This window comes from Balaenoptera ricei, chromosome 10 (genome assembly GCF_028023285.1).
Source record: "Balaenoptera ricei isolate mBalRic1 chromosome 10, mBalRic1.hap2, whole genome shotgun sequence".
Classification (NCBI taxonomy): Eukaryota; Metazoa; Chordata; class Mammalia; order Artiodactyla; family Balaenopteridae; genus Balaenoptera; species Balaenoptera ricei.
The window spans coordinates 41790199-41808732 of NC_082648.1; the positions used below are offsets into that span (position 1 = coordinate 41790199).

Genomic DNA, 18534 nt, shown 5'->3' on the forward strand with positions numbered 1-18534 from the left:
ATGACCAAATAGTATTCCATTGTATATATATACCACATCTTCTTTAACCAGTCGTCTGTTGATGGACATTTAGGTTGCTTCCATGTCTTGCTTTTGTAAATAGTGTTGCTATGAACATTGTCTTGCACGTGTCTTTTCAAATTAGAGTTTTCTCCGGATATACACCCAGGAGTAGGATAGCTAGCAAATCTATTCTTAGTTTTTTAAGGAACTTCCATACTGTTTTCCATAGTGACTGCACCAATTTACATTGCCACCAACAGTGTTTAGGAGGGTTCCCTTTTCTCCACACCCTCTCCAGCATTTGTTATTTGTAGACATTTTAATGATGGCCATTCTGACTGGTGTGAGGTGGTATCTCATTGTAGTTTTGATTTAGAAAATGCTTGCTTCTTAAACGAGGAAGGAAAAGTTGCAAATGGTTGTCATCATTGTCAGTCATTTCTGTGCTAGTAAAGATTATAAAAGGGGAATACTAACACCCTTCTTCTAGGAAACAGTTACCAGGCCACGCACGTCCATAGAACGTGACCATAAATGAACGTCTCTTTGTTACCTCTTTTAAGACAAAGGAGTCTCAAATATTTGAAATGAAAGACTAAACCTCACCACCAGAGGGCTAAGAAACCACTGTAGGTTATGTCTGATAATTATTTAACACTTGGGTATATTAATTTTTAAATAAAGCAACTATAGAAAATCCTTTTTGGCTGATCTCTGTCTCTTTTTATTGCAAAATTTTAAATCTCGATTCATTACTTGGAGTCTGGCAAAGAGAAGAGAGACTACCTTATTTTGGCAAGTTCCTAAGATATTTGGTAAGGACAATAGAAAGACTTTGATGTATTTTAAAGCAGGTAAATGCCATAGTTTATAAATGCCAGTCTTGAACTCATGGTTTTCAATACATTTAGATATAGAAATACGGATGTAAATGTGCTGAATTTGTGCATGTATGTGTGTGGGTGTGTGTGTAGATTACATGCCCCAGCTCTGTCTACTGAGAGGGCCTGAGGGGCAGAAATACCCTAATAGCAATGAGCACAGCTGGTGTCCAGCTCGTGGTTTCTAAAATACATTCTCCTCTTAAAGGAACCAGAGCTCCTTGGAGAAACGGCTGATTCCAGAGCTGATGCAGGGCAAGTATAAATTGAGCCTGAAACATGTTTCTGTGCCAGAAAGAAAAAAAATGCTAAAAAATGATGAATGCTAAAGGATACAGACATGCTGAAAGGATACAGTGGAAAACCAAACCAGAGACAACTTGTGTATCAGAATGAATAATATTAGTAATGGGATAACAATTCGCTGAATATATCAATAATAGGTATTTATGAATCCATGGTGATATAATTAAGTAAATAAAGTGAAAGTTTGATGAGGAATGGAATATTTACATAATTTTAAAGTACTCTGCCCCAAATATTAATTACAAAGGGGAAAGAGTAATTTACAGTGAAGAAACCTGGCAGATACCACTTTAATCAAGTAATCAAAGTTACAGGAAAAATGGAAACAGGCACCACCACCTGATAGGACGCAGTAGAAAGAAAACAGTGTCATTTCTGTGACAGTCCTGCCAGAGATGCATACCCTATGAGGAAACATCAGGACAAACCCAATCTGAAGGACATTCTGCAAATAACTGACATGTAATCCTCAAAAGTGTCAAGGTCACAAAAGTCAAGAATGAAGAACTGTTCCACATTGAAGGAGACTAAAGAGACATGACAGTTAAATGCAACACGTGACTCTTTACCGGATCCTTTTGCTATAAAGGATATCACTTAGAAAACTGGCAGAACTTGAATGGGGTCTGAGGGTTAGATGGCAGGAGTGTATTGGTGTTCTTTTCCTGATTTAAAAAAAATATTTATTTATTATTTATTTAGGCTGTGCCAGGTCTTAGTTGCAGCATGTGGGATCTTTAGTTGCAGCATGTGGACTTCTTAGTTGTGGCATCCGAACTCTTAGCTGTGGCATGCAGGATCTAGTTCCCCAACCAGGGATCGAACCCGGGCCCCCTGCATTGGGAATGCAGAGTCTTACCCACTGGACCACCAGGGAAGTTCCTCTTTTCCTGATTTTGATGGTTGTGTTGTGGTCATGTAAGAGAATGTCCTTGTTAGCAGGAAATATGCACTAAAGTACTGGGGGAAGATAAGGCAACATATTGGCAATTTACTCTCAAATGGCTAAGAGAAAAGGGTTTGCGTACTACTCATACAACTTTTCTGTAAGTTTGAGATTGTTTCACACAAAAAAGTGAGAAAAAACAGGCTGGTCTTTGGAGAAACTGTAGATGGTTTCCCATAAGTCAAGGTTGCCCCTGGCACTGTGACTGTTTAATATAATGTTGGAAGTTCTGCACAATGATGTAAGAAAAAAACCAACAAAATCAAACAAAACAACGAAAAACTCAACAAAGTTTGAAACTGAAAGGGAATTTATAAAACTGTTTTGATTTGCAGAAGACATTAATTATGTCTATAGAAAACCCAACAGAATCAGTAGACAAACTAGGAAAACCAAGAGTTCATTAAGGTTGTCAGATAGAAAATCAATTATATTTCACTACAGACCTAAAGGATATATTTGCAATGTTTAAAGCGGACGTGGAATTAATATGCAGAATATACAGTGGAATCTTATAAGTCAACAGGAAAACCAATAGGAAAAAATGCACAAAGTATACAAGTAGGCATTTCACAGAAGGAGAGTTCTATGGGCTAATAAGAATATGAAGTAACAGTCAAACTTACTAGTAGTCAGAGAAATGTACTTTAAAATAACCAAGAGTCCACTTAATACCCATTGAATTGTAAACATTAGAAAGTTGTATAATATCAAGTGTTGGAGAGGATAGAGGTAATAACTTTCAAGTAACATTGTTAAGAGTGCAAACAGCTTCAGACTTTCTGAAAAATAATCTGGAGGTACTTAGTGAAATTAAGTTTGCATAAACTTCATGATCCAGAAATTCCATTCCTGGATATATGTCCCAGAGAAATTCTTGAACATGTTCACAGGGGGCAACATAAGATAATTTTCTAGCATTGTTTGTAGAAGTAGGGAATGAATAAGCAAAGTATGATGGATGCCTACCATGGAATCCTATGCAGCTGTTAAAAGCAATGAACTAGATTATATATAGCAATAAGGATGGATTTTAGAAACAGAGTTGACAAAAAAAAGTAAAAATAAAATCATATGGAGGAGGGGGCTTCCCTGGTGGCGCAGTGGTTAAGAATCCGCCTGCCAATGCAGGGGACATGGGTTCGAGCCCTGGTCCGGGAAGAGCCCACATGCCGCTGAGCAACTAAGCCCGTGCGCCACAACTACTGAGCCTGAGCTCTAGAGCCCGCAAGCCACAACTACTGAGCCCACGTGCCACAACTACTGAAGCCTGCGTGCCTAGAGCCCGTGCTCTGCAACAAGAGAAGCCACGACAATGAGAAGTCCACGCACCGTGACGAAGAGTAGCCCCCGTTCACCGCAACTAGAGAAAGCCCGCGCACAGCAATGAAGACCCAACACAGCCATAAATAAATAAAAAACAAACAAACAAACAAATCATATGGAGGGAATTCCCTGGTGGTCCAGTGGTTAGAACTCAGCGCTTCTACTGCTGGCCCTGGTTCAATCCCTGGTCAGGTAACTAAGATCCCACAAGCCATTCAGCATGGCAAAAAAAAAAAAAAAAATCATATGGCAATGCCATTTATGCAAATTAAAAACTTATACACTAAACAACCTGTAGTAGGTAGAATAATGGACCCCCAAAGATGTCCACATCTTAAGCCCCTGAACCTCTGAATGTTAACGTCATATGGCAAAAAAGATTTGCAGATGTGGTTAAGGACTTTGAGATGGGGAGATTATCTGGGATTATACGGGTAGGCCCAATGTAATCACAAGGTCTTCATAAGAGGAAGGCAGGAGATCACAGCGTGTAGTATATGTGATAACAGAAGCAAGAAGTTGTGTTACCAAGGCTAAGCTCGTACTGCTCGCCACACAGCAGGCCAATAATCGAGAGACGAGTTGTTGGGCAAGGAATAACAGCTTTATTCAAAAAGCCGGCAAGCTGAGAAGATGGTGGGTTTGTGCCCCCAAAGAACCATCTCGCCTGAGTTAGAATTCAGGCTCCTTTTATACTAAAAGGGAAGGGAGTAAAGTCAAACGCTTCCTGGTTCCCATCTGCCTCCAGAGGGGATGTGTTCATTTCTTCCTCCCTGCAGTCATTCACAGGTGGACCTGGTCAAGATGTTTCCTGTGAGCTAAACAAAGGTATTTTAGCTTAATGCTCATTACCTGGGGAGCAGGGTTCCCAGAGATGGGCCATTATGTATAATTTAAGCTTATAGGCAACATCCCTTTAGTGATTAACTTGTAATAGAATACAAAAGGTTCTTCCCTGTTACAGTTAGAGCGATGGAAGAAGGGGTCACAAGCTAAGGAATGCCGGCAGCCTCTCGAAGCTGAAAAAGGCAAGCGAACAGATTCTCCCCTGAAGCCTCAGAAGGAATGGAACCAGACCAAATTTTAGAATTCAGACCCCCAGACCTGTAAGAGAATAAATCTGTATTGTTTTAAGCCACTAAATTCGTGGCAATTTGTTACAGCAGCAATAGGAAACAAATATACAACCCTACATATTTTATAAGCACACATGCATAGTTAAGAACCTATATCAATCACATTAGAGTGGTGTCTATGGGGGAGAGCAGACAGGGAGTAAAGGGGGATTGACAGAATAAAACAAGAGAGGTGGCTTGCACCTCCCCATATTCGAGGTCCAGCAAAGACAAACAGAAGCAGGTCGCTCTGACTGCTGTATAGAAAACAGGTTGGACGCTATGACAGGCATAGCAGATATTCTGAACATGGGCTCTTTTTTTTTTTTTTTAAGCTTTTAAGTTTTTATATATTTATTTATTTATTTATTTATGGCTGCGTTGGGTCTTCGTTGCTGTGCGTGGGCTTTCCCTAGCTGTGGTGAGCGGGGGCTACTCTTTCGTTGCGGTGCACGGGCTTCTCATTGCAGTGGTTTCTCTTGTTGTGGAGCACGTTCTCTAGGCGCACAGGCTCAGTAGCTGTGGCTCACGGGCCCAGTTGCTCCGCGGCATGTGGGATCTTCCCAGACCAGGGCTTGAACCTGTGTCCCCTGCATTGGCAGGCAGATTCTTAACCACTGTGCCACCAGGGAAGCCCACATTGGCTCTTTGAAAGACTTTTATTATATAAAATCAGTCTCCTTGTACCTTGATTCTGTGAAGGTGGTGCCCTGAGGAGCAGGCATACATATTTTGGTCACCAAAAGGCATATCGCTCATGGTAAATCACTCAATTTCTCTTACGAATTCGGTTAGTGTGACTCCAAGATCTACTCTGGGTAGCCTGACAAACTCAAGTTTCCAGATTTGTGAACTTGGACCTGGACTGTGCTGACTACCTTAAAATCATGTAAAGCCACTGTGCAGCCAACCTCCATCCTGGTGCCTCCCCATCCTTCAAACTTCGGCCTTATTCCTCCATGTACCCCAAATGTGTGACAAAGGGCCTTACACACAGTAGGTGCACAATGTTTGTCAGTAGCCATCCCTGCTAATCTAGTATCAGGATCTGGCACATTCACGGTACCTGTTAGTGGAATCAGGTGACTGTCCCCTTCCTTCCAGTCAGACCATCTTTCTAGTTTTATTTCCTACTATCCTACGTTCCATCTATCCCTAAGGACTTACCCTTCTCTGAACACTCCAAGTTTCCTTGCCTTTGTAAGTGCTGTTCCGAGTGACCAGAAGAGCCTTCTCTCTTTTAAACAGGAAGTTCAAATATTACTTCTTTTTGGAGGTCTTCCCTATCTCTCCAGGTATTCATTTGATCAATCATTCATTCATCCATTGACTCATTCAACAAATAGTGAACACCCTTACAGGCAGGCACAATGCAAGGCATTGAAAATATAATGTAAGCCAAAAATAAAAGGTCACCACCTTCATGGAGGTCTAGCAGGAGAGATCAGGTTTAATAAACATGATATATTAGTTTCACATTGGTGAATATACAATTACCAACTGAGATACATGCTCTGAGGAAACACTGTTCTTTGAGAGCACACAACTAAGGAAACTTTTCTTAGATTAGGGTGGGTTGTGAGTAGAGGGGTTCAAGGAAGGCCTCTACAAGAAAGTAACAGTGAACATCCATTTGGAGGCATGAATAGGCAAAGTGGAAGGTATTCCAGACAGAGAGACTAGAAGGAACATGACAAATTTCAGGGATTGGAAGTGGCAATGGAGTTGAAAAGCAGAGAACAAGGGGGAAAGTGGTACAAGATGGGGAGTTTGAGTGGGGAGAGGTCAAGGCACAGTGGTAACATGACCAGATTTGCATTTTGGAAAGATTACTCTAGCTGCTATATGGTGAATGGATTATTGTGGAGAGCAAGAGAGAATGGAGGGTGGGAGGCTTTTGCAATCCTCTAGGTGAGATTAGCGTGGAGATAATGAAGAGGAAGAAGGTAAATGAAATCCAAAGATAATGAAAAGGTGTGAAGGAGAAATTGGAAGGGGAGGGAAAGAGGAATTCAAGAATAACTCCTAGGCTCCTGGCTTGTATAATAGGAAGCACGAGTCAGGGAGAGAACCTATCAGAGTCCTTTACACTTGAAACCATCGCCCATTCCCCATTAGAGGTTAACCCCTTCCATTCTAACCAGAGTGTTCTAGGTTCCCTCATTTTCACACCCCTGCCTGCCAACAACAGGCCACAACTCTCCCCAGTCCTCCAGGCCTGTTGAGTTTCAATGACACTGTTTTGAGTCTTGTTTTCTTATCTGTGAAATGGAGACCACACCTCACCATTCATAAAGCTGGAGCGAAAAAACGATTGTTTCTTTTTATTTTTTTTATTGTTAGCCTCAGTTCAATTTTTTCCAGCCCTCTCCGCCCGTTTGGAGGCAGTTCCTCGGCCTAGGCACAACGTACAGACGTTTCCTACAATGGGTCTGGAGCGGAGTCCCCACAGCTTGACGCCGAACTCATCAGAGTCGGGTCAGTGGTTCGGGCCAGCCTCCAACTCCGTCAGTTAGCCTCATTCAGGAGGCCAGCCCTTCCCACAATGCCGCGAGACTGGTCCTTCCCACACCAGTCCCGAGACCTCGCGAGAGTACCCGGCGCCCGTTGTCGCCCACACTCCGAGCCCACGCCTTCGCCGGCCTCAGAAAGGTCTCCTCCTTCTTCTTCCACCCCGCGCTCCGCTCTCGGATTGGCTGGTTGAGTCGGGTCAGTTTCTTTCCTGGCCAGAAAGAGGCTCGACAACTAGTCCTTCTTTTGGCCCCGCCTCCGAAGCCTGCGGATTGGACAGCTGAATCCTGTGACACGCGCCTCAGCAGGAGCGCAGACGAGCCAATCAGGAGCTTGGCGTATTTTACAAACTGGGGAAGTATCTGCAGTAGAAGCCGAGAGAGTCCGGGGAAAAAGCGAAGAAAGTGGGGGCGACCCTGAGGAGTTCCTGGGGAGGTGCGGCACCGGGATCTTGGAGGGAATGAGGGCTGCGGGGGCTCGTAGGGAGGAGAAGCAGTTCGGGGTCCTGGGGCTAAAGAATAGGCTCAGAGTGTTAGGAGGAGACACCCAGAAAAGAGGCCTTGCAGGCGCCGGGGCCTCTGGGTGCATGGATTTGGGTGGAGGTGGGAGTATCAGGGATGTCAGGACCGAAGCCCCGAACCGGCTGACCTTTGATCCCTGATCCTGCCTTCTTCTCCGTCTCAGTTGTAGTCGTCATGACTACCCTCCAAGCCACGAAGGATCCTCTACTGCGGGGTGTATCTCCCACACCCAGCAAGATTCCCGTTCGCTCTCAGAGACGCCCGCCTCTCCCCACAGTCAAACCCAGCGCCCTGGACCAGGAGAACCAAGATCCAAGGGTAAGAGGGGCGTGGGGGGTGAAGACAGTAGCTACAAGGAGGCAGCACACACCAGCAATGCACCCTGACGCTGAGCCCCAGCTTTTTGTTCTCCCTTACCCCAGAGATTGGTGCAGAAGCTCAGTAGTCAACGTCCCCTCGTTGACTCAGCAGGCCCCAGGCCGAAAGCCACACGTCAAACAGAGCAATCGGAGAGATTGGTGGGGAGTACTCAGCTTCGGAACCCCTTGGAGGAGCTCAGGCCTAGCCCTGGGAGACAAAATGTGGGAGCTAGGCCCCCTCTCCAGAAAGGTACCTGTTGGAGGCTTGAAAACAGTTTCCTTGGCTGGGTAGGAGAATGGGTTGGTGGCAGTGGGGTTTGGGGGCTTTGCAGTCCCTGGGTCTCCTGCTTACTATAATTCCTAGTCCCTGCTCCTGGAAAGCTCTTTGCTCTTAGAAGCCCTTTGCTTTCTTCAGCAAAGTGTCATCTCTTCTAAAGCCTTTTCCGCCTCTCACAGTCACAATGAATTGCTCTGTGTTCGAATGCTTTGCTGTACTTCTTTTATAACATGTCCATACTTTGACTTGAGTCTGTTACCTCTCTATAGTTTGATGATAGCTTTCCTGCGTATGGGGGCTTTGTCTTATTTATCTCAGGGTGTCAGTGCCTAGAATAGTGTCTTACACAGAGTAAAGCCCTATGAACGTTTGGTGAGCTGAGTTCAGTTATATGAGTCTCTTCAGCTCACTCTTGCCACCTCAGGGTGACTCTGCTAGGCTCCCTGGCCCCTCAGCCTCCCCGCTTCCTGTTCCTTCTCACCTTTCCTTCTCCTCTTCCCTTGCAGAGGCTCCAGGGACCATAGAGTTTGTGGCTGACCCTGCAGCCCTGGCCACCATCCTGTCTGGTGAGGGGGTGAAGAGCTGTCGCCTGGGGCGCCAGCCCAGTCTGGCTCAGAGAGTACTGGTTCGAGGGAACCAGGGAGGCACCATCCGGAGGGGCCAGGTAATGAGCCGGGATAGGAGGAGATCAGGCTGGAGTAGGCTGAGGAGGGAATCCTGAGCCTGTACTGATAGCCTCTCTTGGGGTCCTAGGATGCCCGGGCCTCTGCATATTTGGCTCCCAGAACCCCCACCCACCGACTGGACCCTGCCAGGGCTTCCTGCTTCTCAAGGCTGGAGGGACCAGGACCTCGAGGCCAGACCTTGTGTCCCCAGAGGCTAGAGGCTCTGGTGAGTGCCCTTGAGGGGCTGATACTCAGTGCTTCTGGGAACTCCTTCCAAGGACAGAGCTGGGCCTTAGGAGGGAAGGTACCTCATGATGAGCCAGAGGGTTGGTATGGAGGCCGATGGGGCTCTTGGTGAAGCCTGAAGGTTTGAGGCCTACCTCTGACTCTGTTTTTTCTCTTGCTCCTATGGCTCAGATTCCACCTTCAGGACCTTCCTCTCACCCCTCCGCTCCTCCCCGAATCCAGGAGCTAAGAAGAGAGACAGGTGGCAACAGCAAGTGAGGAGAGGGTCATTTGGAAAAGAATGATTCAATGTCTGATACAGGGGTCCCTCAGAGCTGGGGCCTTCCAGTAGCTTTAGGACTTCCCACCAACCCAGGGCGGAAGGGGGAAATCTGTGAGTGCTCAGGGTGAGCCCTTGCAATAGGGGTCAGGCCTTCATAGCCAGGCCTCAATATGACATCAGTTTCTTCAGGTTGTGGGGGAAGAAGGGGACAGAACTGAGAGGTGCCATCTCTTCTGTTTAGTGGCTAGAGCATAGACCGTGGCAATAAATGGGATTTGGGTTTGATTCCTGACTCTTAGTACTTATGATTTGTGCAAGCTTGCCTTACCCTCCGAGCTCCAGTTTCTTTTTTTTTTTTGGCTGTGCCACTGCGTGGACTGTGGGATCTTAGTTCCCCAACCAGGGATTGAACCCGGGCCCTCGGCAGTGAAAGCACAGAGTCTTAACCACTGGACTGCCAGGGAATTCCCACTTCAGTTTCTTTAATCTGTCAAATGAGGATAATGTTTGTATTATCATTTGAGGTTATCGTGAGAATTAAATGAGGTGATGTTTGTAAAGCACTTAGCACAGTGCCCAGCTCATACTTGGTACTCAGTGACTGCTAGCTGCTGTCCTTGTTGTCATCAGGACTTCAGTGACCCAGGCCTCAGGATTGCTTCTGGAGACCCTTGTCCAGCCTGGTGAGTGTGTCTGGCCATGGGGAGACAACAGGGGCAGGGGAGCTGCTTGTAGGGAGCAAAACAAGAGAAAGCTCAGCAGGCTGTGGCGGGAAGGCCAGATCAGAAGGAGACAGAGAGGAAGAGATCTTCTTGATAGGCCAGAGGTTGGCCCAGTTGCACTTGTGTCAGAGGAGGTGGTCCCCATTTCTACCCTCTCTCTGCCACTTCCTGTAGGATTTACCTTCCACTCACTGTTCTGTCCTCAGCCCCTAAGAGCCATCACCACACCCCTAGCCCACTCAGGGTATTCAGATTAATGATTTACTACTGGAATAGTGCTGGGCTTCAAAGGGATGCTGGATGGGTCCCCACCCCTGATGGTGCAGTGGGGGCTGTCAAACTGGCATACCCTATTCGGAGGTTGCAACCTCCGACTAGGGTTGCAAAGCCCTGTGCCAGACTTTGATGTGTGTTCCAGACACTGCAGCAAATTTCATATTTCCTCCTAGCTTCCTCTCTCCCTGAAGGAGAATATGAAGTTGTCACTCACTCAGATGAAAGAGGAGGGGGCCCCCTCGGTCTGGCTCAGCGAGTACCATTAAAAGAAACCCGAGAGATAACACACACCAAGGTGAGCTGGGACCTTCCTCCTCTGTGCTGGGGGAAGGTCACAGAGGAGATGCATGGGGGGATTCCCCAGCAGCAGCGGCGCTGAGGATTGTGGGTAGAGCCAGGCAGTCCCAGTCTGGATCTCAGCATGTTAACTGGGTCCTGGTTTGCCCCAGATGGACCCAAGCCCTCTCCAGAGGCCTCTGTTTACCAGGTGTCCGGGGCCTGCAAGTGAGAGGTCACAGTCTGGTATACATTTGTATCACCATCAGATCAGTGCTGAGAGAAAGACAGATCTGAGAGTTCGTTCATTCATTCACTCCACAAGGGTTTATTGACCAGCTACTGTGTGCCAAGCAATGTTCTAGGTTCTGGATATACAGTAGGAAATAAGTTCACATTCTAGAAGAGGGAGACGAAAAATAAACACACGTAAAATATATGGTAGGTCAGATGGTGATAAGTTATCTGTTTAAAAAAAGGAAAGTAAGGCACTGAAAGGGAAGGAGAAGTGGAAGGGGGTGATTGGTATTGTAGTTTCAGGTAGATCGGTCAGGGGAATCTCACTGAGGTGCGGCTAAGTGAAGAGCAGAAAGAGTTGAGGGAGTGAGCCATGTAGATAATCTGGGGGAAGAACGTTCCAGGCCACAAGAACTGCAGGTGCAAAGATGGCATGTACCTGCTGTGTTTAAGGATCAGCAAAAAAGCGAGGCTGAAGCAGAGTAAGAAGGAAAGGAAGTGAGAGGTTAGAGCAATGACAGGATCAGGTTGGGTAAGGATTTATAAACCAGTGTAAGATCTTGGATATTACTTGGAATGAGTGCAAAGCCATGGGGAGTGGGGGATGAACAAGGGAGGGACATGATTTGATTACATCTTAAAAGAATTACACTGGCTGCTGAAGTGAGGACAAGAAAGAGCAGTGCCGAGCGGGAGGGATCACTCTTCCACCTCGTTCTCCACAGGACGGCCGTGACTCCTGCCTGATGCGCTCCCCTGGCCAAGTGATGCCACCTGCCATCACCCGGCCATCACCCTTCGGACGGGCTCAACGTGTACCTTCCCCTGGCCCCTCAGCTCCAGTTTGTATCCACAACTCCTGGGGGCTGGGCAGGGGCCGAACAGTCCGGCTGGGATCCCTGCTAGGTCTCGGTTTTGTCCCTGCTCAGCCACCCCCATCTCTCCCCAGACCTCATATTCAGTGTTGCGGCGTCTCGCCATCCGCCCCAAAACCCAGTTCACACCCCTCTCATCGGCCCCCAGAGTTCAGCAGGTAAGAGAGGGCAGGGGAGGTAGCTGGCATAGGCCAGGGCTGGGAGAGGAAGGGGATGGATGGGTACAGGGAAAGTCATGGCATCTCACTTCTGTCCCAGGCCCAATGGTTGAGTGGCCTCTCCCCTCAGCCTTGCCCCGAAGAGCCTGCCCTGCCCTGGGTAAGTATCTGAAACCTTCCCATGCTGAGATTCCTCGCTCTGTCCTGTTGGCCTGAGACCCAGCAGCTTTGAAGCAGGTGGGCTCTTTGGAAAAGCTGCCTAACTCTCCAACTCTCCCTGCTTCTCTGCTGCCCCTCCTATTCCAAGTCTAGGGCCACTCAGTTAAGGACCTGATCCCTTCCTCATGAGGGTGGGACTCAAACTAGTCTTCCTCCTACTCCAGCTGGCTTCCTCATGTGGCCCCTCTCCTCCCATGTGGCAGGAGCAGATTGCAGTCCGGTTATTTGACCAGGAGAGTTGTATAAGGTTGCAGGAGGGTCCTGGGAAGCCACCCGTGTCAACTCCTTATGGACCCCACTGCAGTAGAACCCCCAACCTCCAGGAAATGAAGATGCAGGTGGGCTGGTGTGGGCAACAGCTTTGATGCCTGATGGGCAGTGACAGGGCTGGGAAAGCGAGAAATGGGCGAGGGGGGCGGGGCACGGAAATAGGACAGTGTGGGTACAAGACTTGCACCCACTTCTTGACATCACACTCTCCCACCCACAGCGCATCAGTATCCTGCAACAGCTTTTGCGACAGGAGGTAGAGGGGCTGGCGGAGGGCAAGTGTGCCCCCCTTAATGGAGGCTCCTCTCTGGATATGGTTGAACTTCAGCCCCTGCTGGCTGAGATTTCTAGAACTCTGAATGTCCCAGAGAATAAATCTGGGGCTTTTCATCTTTCTGGAATGTTACAGCACTCTGGGCTGCCAAAACCCTACCTTCCAGAGGGGTGTGGGGAACCAGAGCCCTGCCCTGGAGCAGAGCCCGAGGTATCTCTGCCCTGCCCTCCAGCAGAACCAGGGACCCCAGAGTCCTACCATAGGAGGGGGCCTGAAATATCAGAGCTCTCCACCCAGGAACAGCCTGAGGCATCAGAGCCCTGCCCTCTGGGAGAGCCTGGACCCCTTCAGGCCTGCCCCCAGGGGCAGAGAGGACTCCCAGAGCCCTCCCCTAGGGTAGAGCCTGGGGTATCAGAGGCCTGCTCCCTGGAACCCAGAAGTCCAGAGTCCAGCCCATGGCCCTGCTGCAGTCAGTGGGCTCCAGCGACCACCAGCCTGACCTTCTCCTCCCAACGCCCACTTTGTGCCAGCCCCCCTATCCACTCACTCCAGTCTCTGAAGCCCCCAACAGGCCAGGCAGGTAAGGAGTTGGTTGGAAGGGGTTGTGAACAAAGGAGGTCCTCATCTCTCGCTGGGAGCAGGGCCTGCCCTGCACCAGGTGATCCTACGCTTTCTTTCCCCTACCTACCTTGCCCCAGTCTGGCTCTCCCGCAGGAAGAAGTGGGGGGCTGCGCCTTCAGCCCTGTGCTCCGAATTGGCTTGGCCCTTGGTCGGGGAGTGGGAAAGGGCAGTATATGGTGGGAGTCTAGGACTCCAGAGTCTGCCCTGATCTCTCTGTGGCCTCTGGCCCTTAGGCCCCAGCAATCTGGCCCCTCGAACCCTGGCCCTGAGGCAGCGCCTCAAAGCATGTCTGACCGCCATCCACCACTTCCACGAGGTCCGCCTGGACGACGAGTGTGCCTTCTACACCAGCCGAGCCCCTCCCTCAGGCCTCACCCGGGTCTGCACCAACCCTGTGGCCACATTGCTCGAACGGCAGGATGCCCTGGTGAGCCTCCGGTCCACAGCCAGCTATGCCTGTGGGAAGTAGGCAGTGGGGCAGGGGGCCATCCTCGGCTCCTTTAAAGAGGTCAGGGGGAAGAGCTGGTTACAGTTCAAGGACGGCTGGGCTGTGACGAGGTCTTCTCTCTCCCCAGTGTTTTATTCCAGTCGGTTCTGCTGCCCCACAGGACTCTCCGTCATGAGGCATACGCCTCCACCCACTCCTGTCCTGACTTGTACCTTCCTTTTAACCCTTATTTATTTTCCACACCATGGACTGGGAGCTGACACCCTTTTGTCCTTCAATAAAGTTTCTAAAATGTCCAAATGTCTGTTTTCCTCTGGTCCTACCTAGGCCAGCTACTGCTGTTGCTCCTCACTTGTCCACATGGGGGCAGTGTCCTCCAGCTTGGAGGCCAGCCCTGGGTTCTCAGGCTTCCCGAGGCTCCCTCACCTAGAAGCTGTCCAAGTCATCCCACTGCAGCCCACCCCACCCTCCCAGCAAGCACTATGAGTGAGTGTTTTTTTTGGGGGGGGGGCGCGAATGTGAGCCTTTGGGGAGCTGCTTTTCTCCTTGCTCCCTGAGATCTTGGCCACTCCCAGGAGCCGTCAGCAACTCCTTCATCACCTGGAGTTCCCTAGAACTCTCCCCCTGCATCAGCAGAAAACAGAAGCACCAGACCCATATCTCGGGAATCCTCCCTTGTTAGTGTCACTCTGGTTGGTGTCTCCCTACAGTGTAAGGCCTCAAAGCTCTCCTGAAGCTGATACCCTTCCCCGTATCAGAGTAGAAACCCTGGGCTACTCCCCTCCTCTGCTTCCCCAGAGGCAGGCCTTGCCAGGAATAATGCAACCTTTGCCTCTGGCAGAGAGTGATAGGGTAGGGGTCCTTGAGAGGAGTGAGGAAAGGGTCAGCCACTTTCCCCCACTCTGTGCACCAAGTTAAGAGGCACACACACATTCTCCCACTTCACTTTATTGAAAGAGGCAACAGCAGCTGTAGCCCCAGGGCCTAACCCCGATGGGGTGAAATGGGGACTGCAGGATGAGTTTTAAATGCTAGGAAAGAATTCACTGGTTCCTCCAGTTTACAGGGAGGCTGCCAAGGCTAGAGCCTGAAGCCTGAAAATGGAGATGAGGGGAGGAGGGGATGGCAGTGAAGTTGTCATGACAGAGGACCAGCGCCTACCCGCCCTAATGTCTCCTCTCCTCCCGCCTAGAAGGGCTCCTTCTGTTTCTGTTCTCTCCCTCCCCAAAAGCCAGGGCTTCCCTTCTGTTTTCTGCTTTCCGTGCCTCTGTGCTGCAGTTAGTGAAACTGTTTCCTAGCTCCCGACAGAAGAGAGGGCCACGACCTGCGCCCCGCTCCTGCCCCGGCTTTCACAGGCGTGTGCACAGATGCTGGTGGTCCCTTCCAGAGCCGCTCTGCTCCTCCGGCCGGTTTCCTCAGCTCCCCAGCCACTTAGTTATACCCCGGAGCACCAAAGAGTCCGCCCATTAAAGGCCACCTCCGGGAGCGGGAGGGTCGGCCCCACCCCCAGTCTCTCAAAGGATGGGGTGGCACCTTGGGTGGGGCAAGCTGAAGGTGGGTGAGGAGGGGAGGGGGGGCGGAGGATGGGGCCCGACTCAGTCCGGGTAGATGATGAAGCCAGAGAAGGTGCTGTACTTGTTGGTGTTACCGCCGTGCACCTTCCCGCCGTCCAGCTTGATGAAGACTTCATCTCCCACGTCCAGGTGCAGGATGACGCTGTTGCTGGCGTAGTCGTAGTTCTGGTCCGCGTCCTGAGCAATGGCGCTGGCCCGGACCTAGCGAGAGGGAACAGAACAACCCACTCACGCCCTGTGTGGAGCTGGGGTGATGAGGGGTCGGCGGAGGAGATGCAGCTGGGCCTGTGAAGGTGACGCGAGGGTAGCAGGCTGCAGGGTTTGGGAAGGACAAGGTGCTTCGCAGGCACTGCCATTCACTAGCTGCTGGGACTCGGGCAAGTTTTACGCCTTCTCTGGTCCTTAATTTGAGCTATAAGGTAGGAGGTAGTAATAGAACCTACCTCCTCAGGTTGTTGGGATTAAATGAGTTACTACGTGTGAAGTGTGTTACAGAACAGTGCTTTGCACAAAGAAAACGCTATATAGGTTTTGCTATTATTATTATTTTAAAAATAAAATTAGACTGTAGGATAATTTCTAAGATTCTGAACCCACTCGGACCTCTAAACTTGTGCTCCCTTCCCCCAGAGATAGGGCACAGGTGTGTCTGTGCGTGTGCAAGCAAGGGTGCAGGCCGTGGGAAGGTGCCATGATGTATTCTCGCCCCTCCTAGATTGTCCCTCCTAGTGCCCGCGGGCGCCCCGACGTGGGGGTCGTCTTCTGCCCCAACAGATAGCGCCTCTTCCCCTCTGGCCTCGCTGCTGCACGTCGCCAAAGCGACGCCTCAGCGTCGCAGCCAGCCCCCTCCCCAGCCCCCCTCTTCCTGTCCCGCGGGGGCTGGTTATTAACTGATTAATTATTCATCATTATTCTAATCACTATTTACCGTCCCCAAAGCCGCAGCGCCCGCACCGCGGAATACAGAGTGGGAGCCGCGCGGCCCCCGCCCCCTCGGGAACCGACACACTCTAGATACACACTCACCCCCTCCACCCCTCACAGACACCCCGCACAGACCACACGCACCTACTCAGTGCCACAGGCAAGCAGACACCGCTCTACTCTCACACCTTCGCACCCCGCACCCACAGACACACTTGCATCACGCACACACGCGCTACAGTCTTACACACGTACACTCTCACTCCCTTTCCCTGGGTTCCTGGGGCGGCCCTGCTGGGAGGAGACCTCAGTGTAGTGCCTTCGGTTCTTGGAGCGAAAGGGTGCTGCAGCGGTAGCAAGACCTGGGGTTCGGACAGGTGGGATAAGAAGGCCTGATGCGCCACGGTCAAATCACCCCATCGCGCACAGGGCATTCGGAGGTCACAGCTCAGCCCTAACCTTACACCCTGAGGCTTGCGCGGCCCAGGCACATTTCCCCAGCTCCACCCCTGTGGCCTCTGGCTCCCCCTAAGCGTGTCCTAGACCTTGAGCTGAGTCTTTGGGACTTTTCTTCCAAGCTAAGGCAGCAGTGACTCCGACTCCGACCACAGGAGCAGGGACCAGGCCGGGGTCCAAGGCTTCTGCTTTATCTGTCCTTCGCCTCTTTCCTTCTCCCAAATTCGTTCCTGCAAGTCGCCTGGCTGGCCCCTGTGCTGCCTCATTTTCCACATCTGCCTACGGACTCAGTATTAGCTGAGGGTAAGGCCCACTCTAGAATTGACCTCAGGCCCTGGGACTAGTAATAAGAGTTGCCTGGAAAATGAGACAGTGTTTTCTTTCTTTTTTTACCTTATCCTTGAAAATCCAAGCTTAATGCCCCCCACATGGGAACAGCTACCAACTGCCCACGGCGTGATACCCGGATTCCATTCTAAATCAAAGGAGCCAGACTCCGGTAATTCGCCCATCAAGTGGCTGGGTAACCCAAAGGCCAGGAGGGCTGCCCAAGACAGGAGAAAAGAGGCTAAGAGGCAGGGTGAGATACCAAAGAGGTTTGGTGTATAGTTGCCTATAGTTGGAGTGTGAGGCTCTGAGTTTTAATTCTAACACCATTCCTAACGCCCCATGAGACCCCGGGCAGGTCGTTTTCTTTCTCTGGCCCCCCAATTCCTTTTGGACTAAATGAAGCGATTTCTAAGTTCTTGGCAACGTGGCCTTCTTGGATTTAGTGACGGTGTTTGGGGAAGAGGTTCGGGTTGCGTAATGAATGCAGGGAGAATTAGAAAGCTACCCTGTCCGGGGCTGGGTGGGAGAGGGGCAGCTCACCTGTCCATTCTTCATCAAGTCCGCCCACATGCTGGTGCCGTCACCGCCGCGCATAAGCACATGGTAAGCGAAGAAGTAGACACCCGGCATGGGGCAGGTGAACTTGCCACTGGCTGCCTCGTAAGCGTTGCCCACGTTGGTCACCACGTCGTCGAAGCGCAGCACTTCGTAACCCTCGTGTGGCCGCCGCAGGCCAGCATAGAAGGCAATTCGAGGCACGTAGCCGGCAGGGGGCGCCACCCCGCCGGGGCCTGGGCCTGGAGGGCCCGGGAGACCTGGCCTGCCCGGCTCTCCTGGAGGTCCTCTGGGACCTGGTGGTCCCGGGGGCCCTCGCAGACCTGCCTTCCCGCGCCGGCCCACCTCTCCCTTGGCGCCCTGAGGGAAGGGGGGTACGGAGGCAGGCGCGCCGTCGGGTCCTGGGCCTCGCGGCCCGTGGGGGTCGCACACCATGCGGCAACGACCCAGCATCTCGTAGTGCGCCGGCCCGCGGGAGCTGTGCACTAGCAGCGGAATGGCCACCAGCAACAGCAGCACCATGGCCACCCCGACGGCCGCGCCCGCCACCCTCTTGCGGCGGCTCAGCCGCGACGCGGCCAGGGCCAGCAGATCCTCCTCACTCTTGGGTGCAATGGTGGCGGAGGCCCGGGGCTTTCCGCGGGCCCCAGAGGTGGTGACCGGGCTCGGGCCTGGGTCGGGATACCCCCGACGGCTGCGCCCGGCCCCCCCGCCCCTGTGGGCTCCCGCCTCAGTGCTGCCGTTCCCCAAACCTTCCGTCAAGGCGGAGGTCCCCCCCGTTGGTTGGACCAGGGACAGCTCCAGACAGTTCAGAGTCCGTGGTCCTCTATTACCCTCTCGTTCAGTCTAACGTTCCCGGGCGCCTGAAATCGGTGGCTTCTCGGACGGCTGGTTTCTTACG

The 18534-nt window shown here is 51.0% G+C and overlaps 2 protein-coding genes across 2 annotated transcripts; one reads left to right on the top strand and one right to left on the bottom strand.

The window, feature by feature from the left end:
- Nucleotides 1-7310: 7310 nt before the first annotated feature.
- TROAP (trophinin associated protein) lies at nt 7311-14050 on the top strand. Its single transcript, XM_059934583.1, has 15 exons — nt 7311-7523; nt 7773-7927; nt 8032-8218; nt 8752-8909; nt 8999-9136; nt 9328-9410; nt 10049-10101; nt 10590-10711; nt 11655-11771; nt 11879-11962; nt 12063-12122; nt 12385-12519; nt 12672-13305; nt 13580-13773; nt 13922-14050. Exons 2-15 carry the CDS (start codon nt 7784-7786, stop codon nt 13967-13969), a joined length of 2157 nt encoding a protein of 718 aa, XP_059790566.1. The 5' UTR covers nt 7311-7523; nt 7773-7783; the 3' UTR covers nt 13970-14050.
- Nucleotides 14051-15389: 1339 nt separating this feature from the next.
- C1QL4 (complement C1q like 4) lies at nt 15390-18155 on the bottom strand. The gene is made up of 2 exons (XM_059934584.1): nt 17619-18155; nt 15390-15569 (listed from the first exon to the last, which is right to left on the bottom strand). The coding sequence occupies exons 1-2, from the start codon at nt 18153-18155 to the stop codon at nt 15390-15392; spliced, it is 717 nt and encodes a 238-aa protein (XP_059790567.1).
- Nucleotides 18156-18534: the final 379 nt, after the last annotated feature.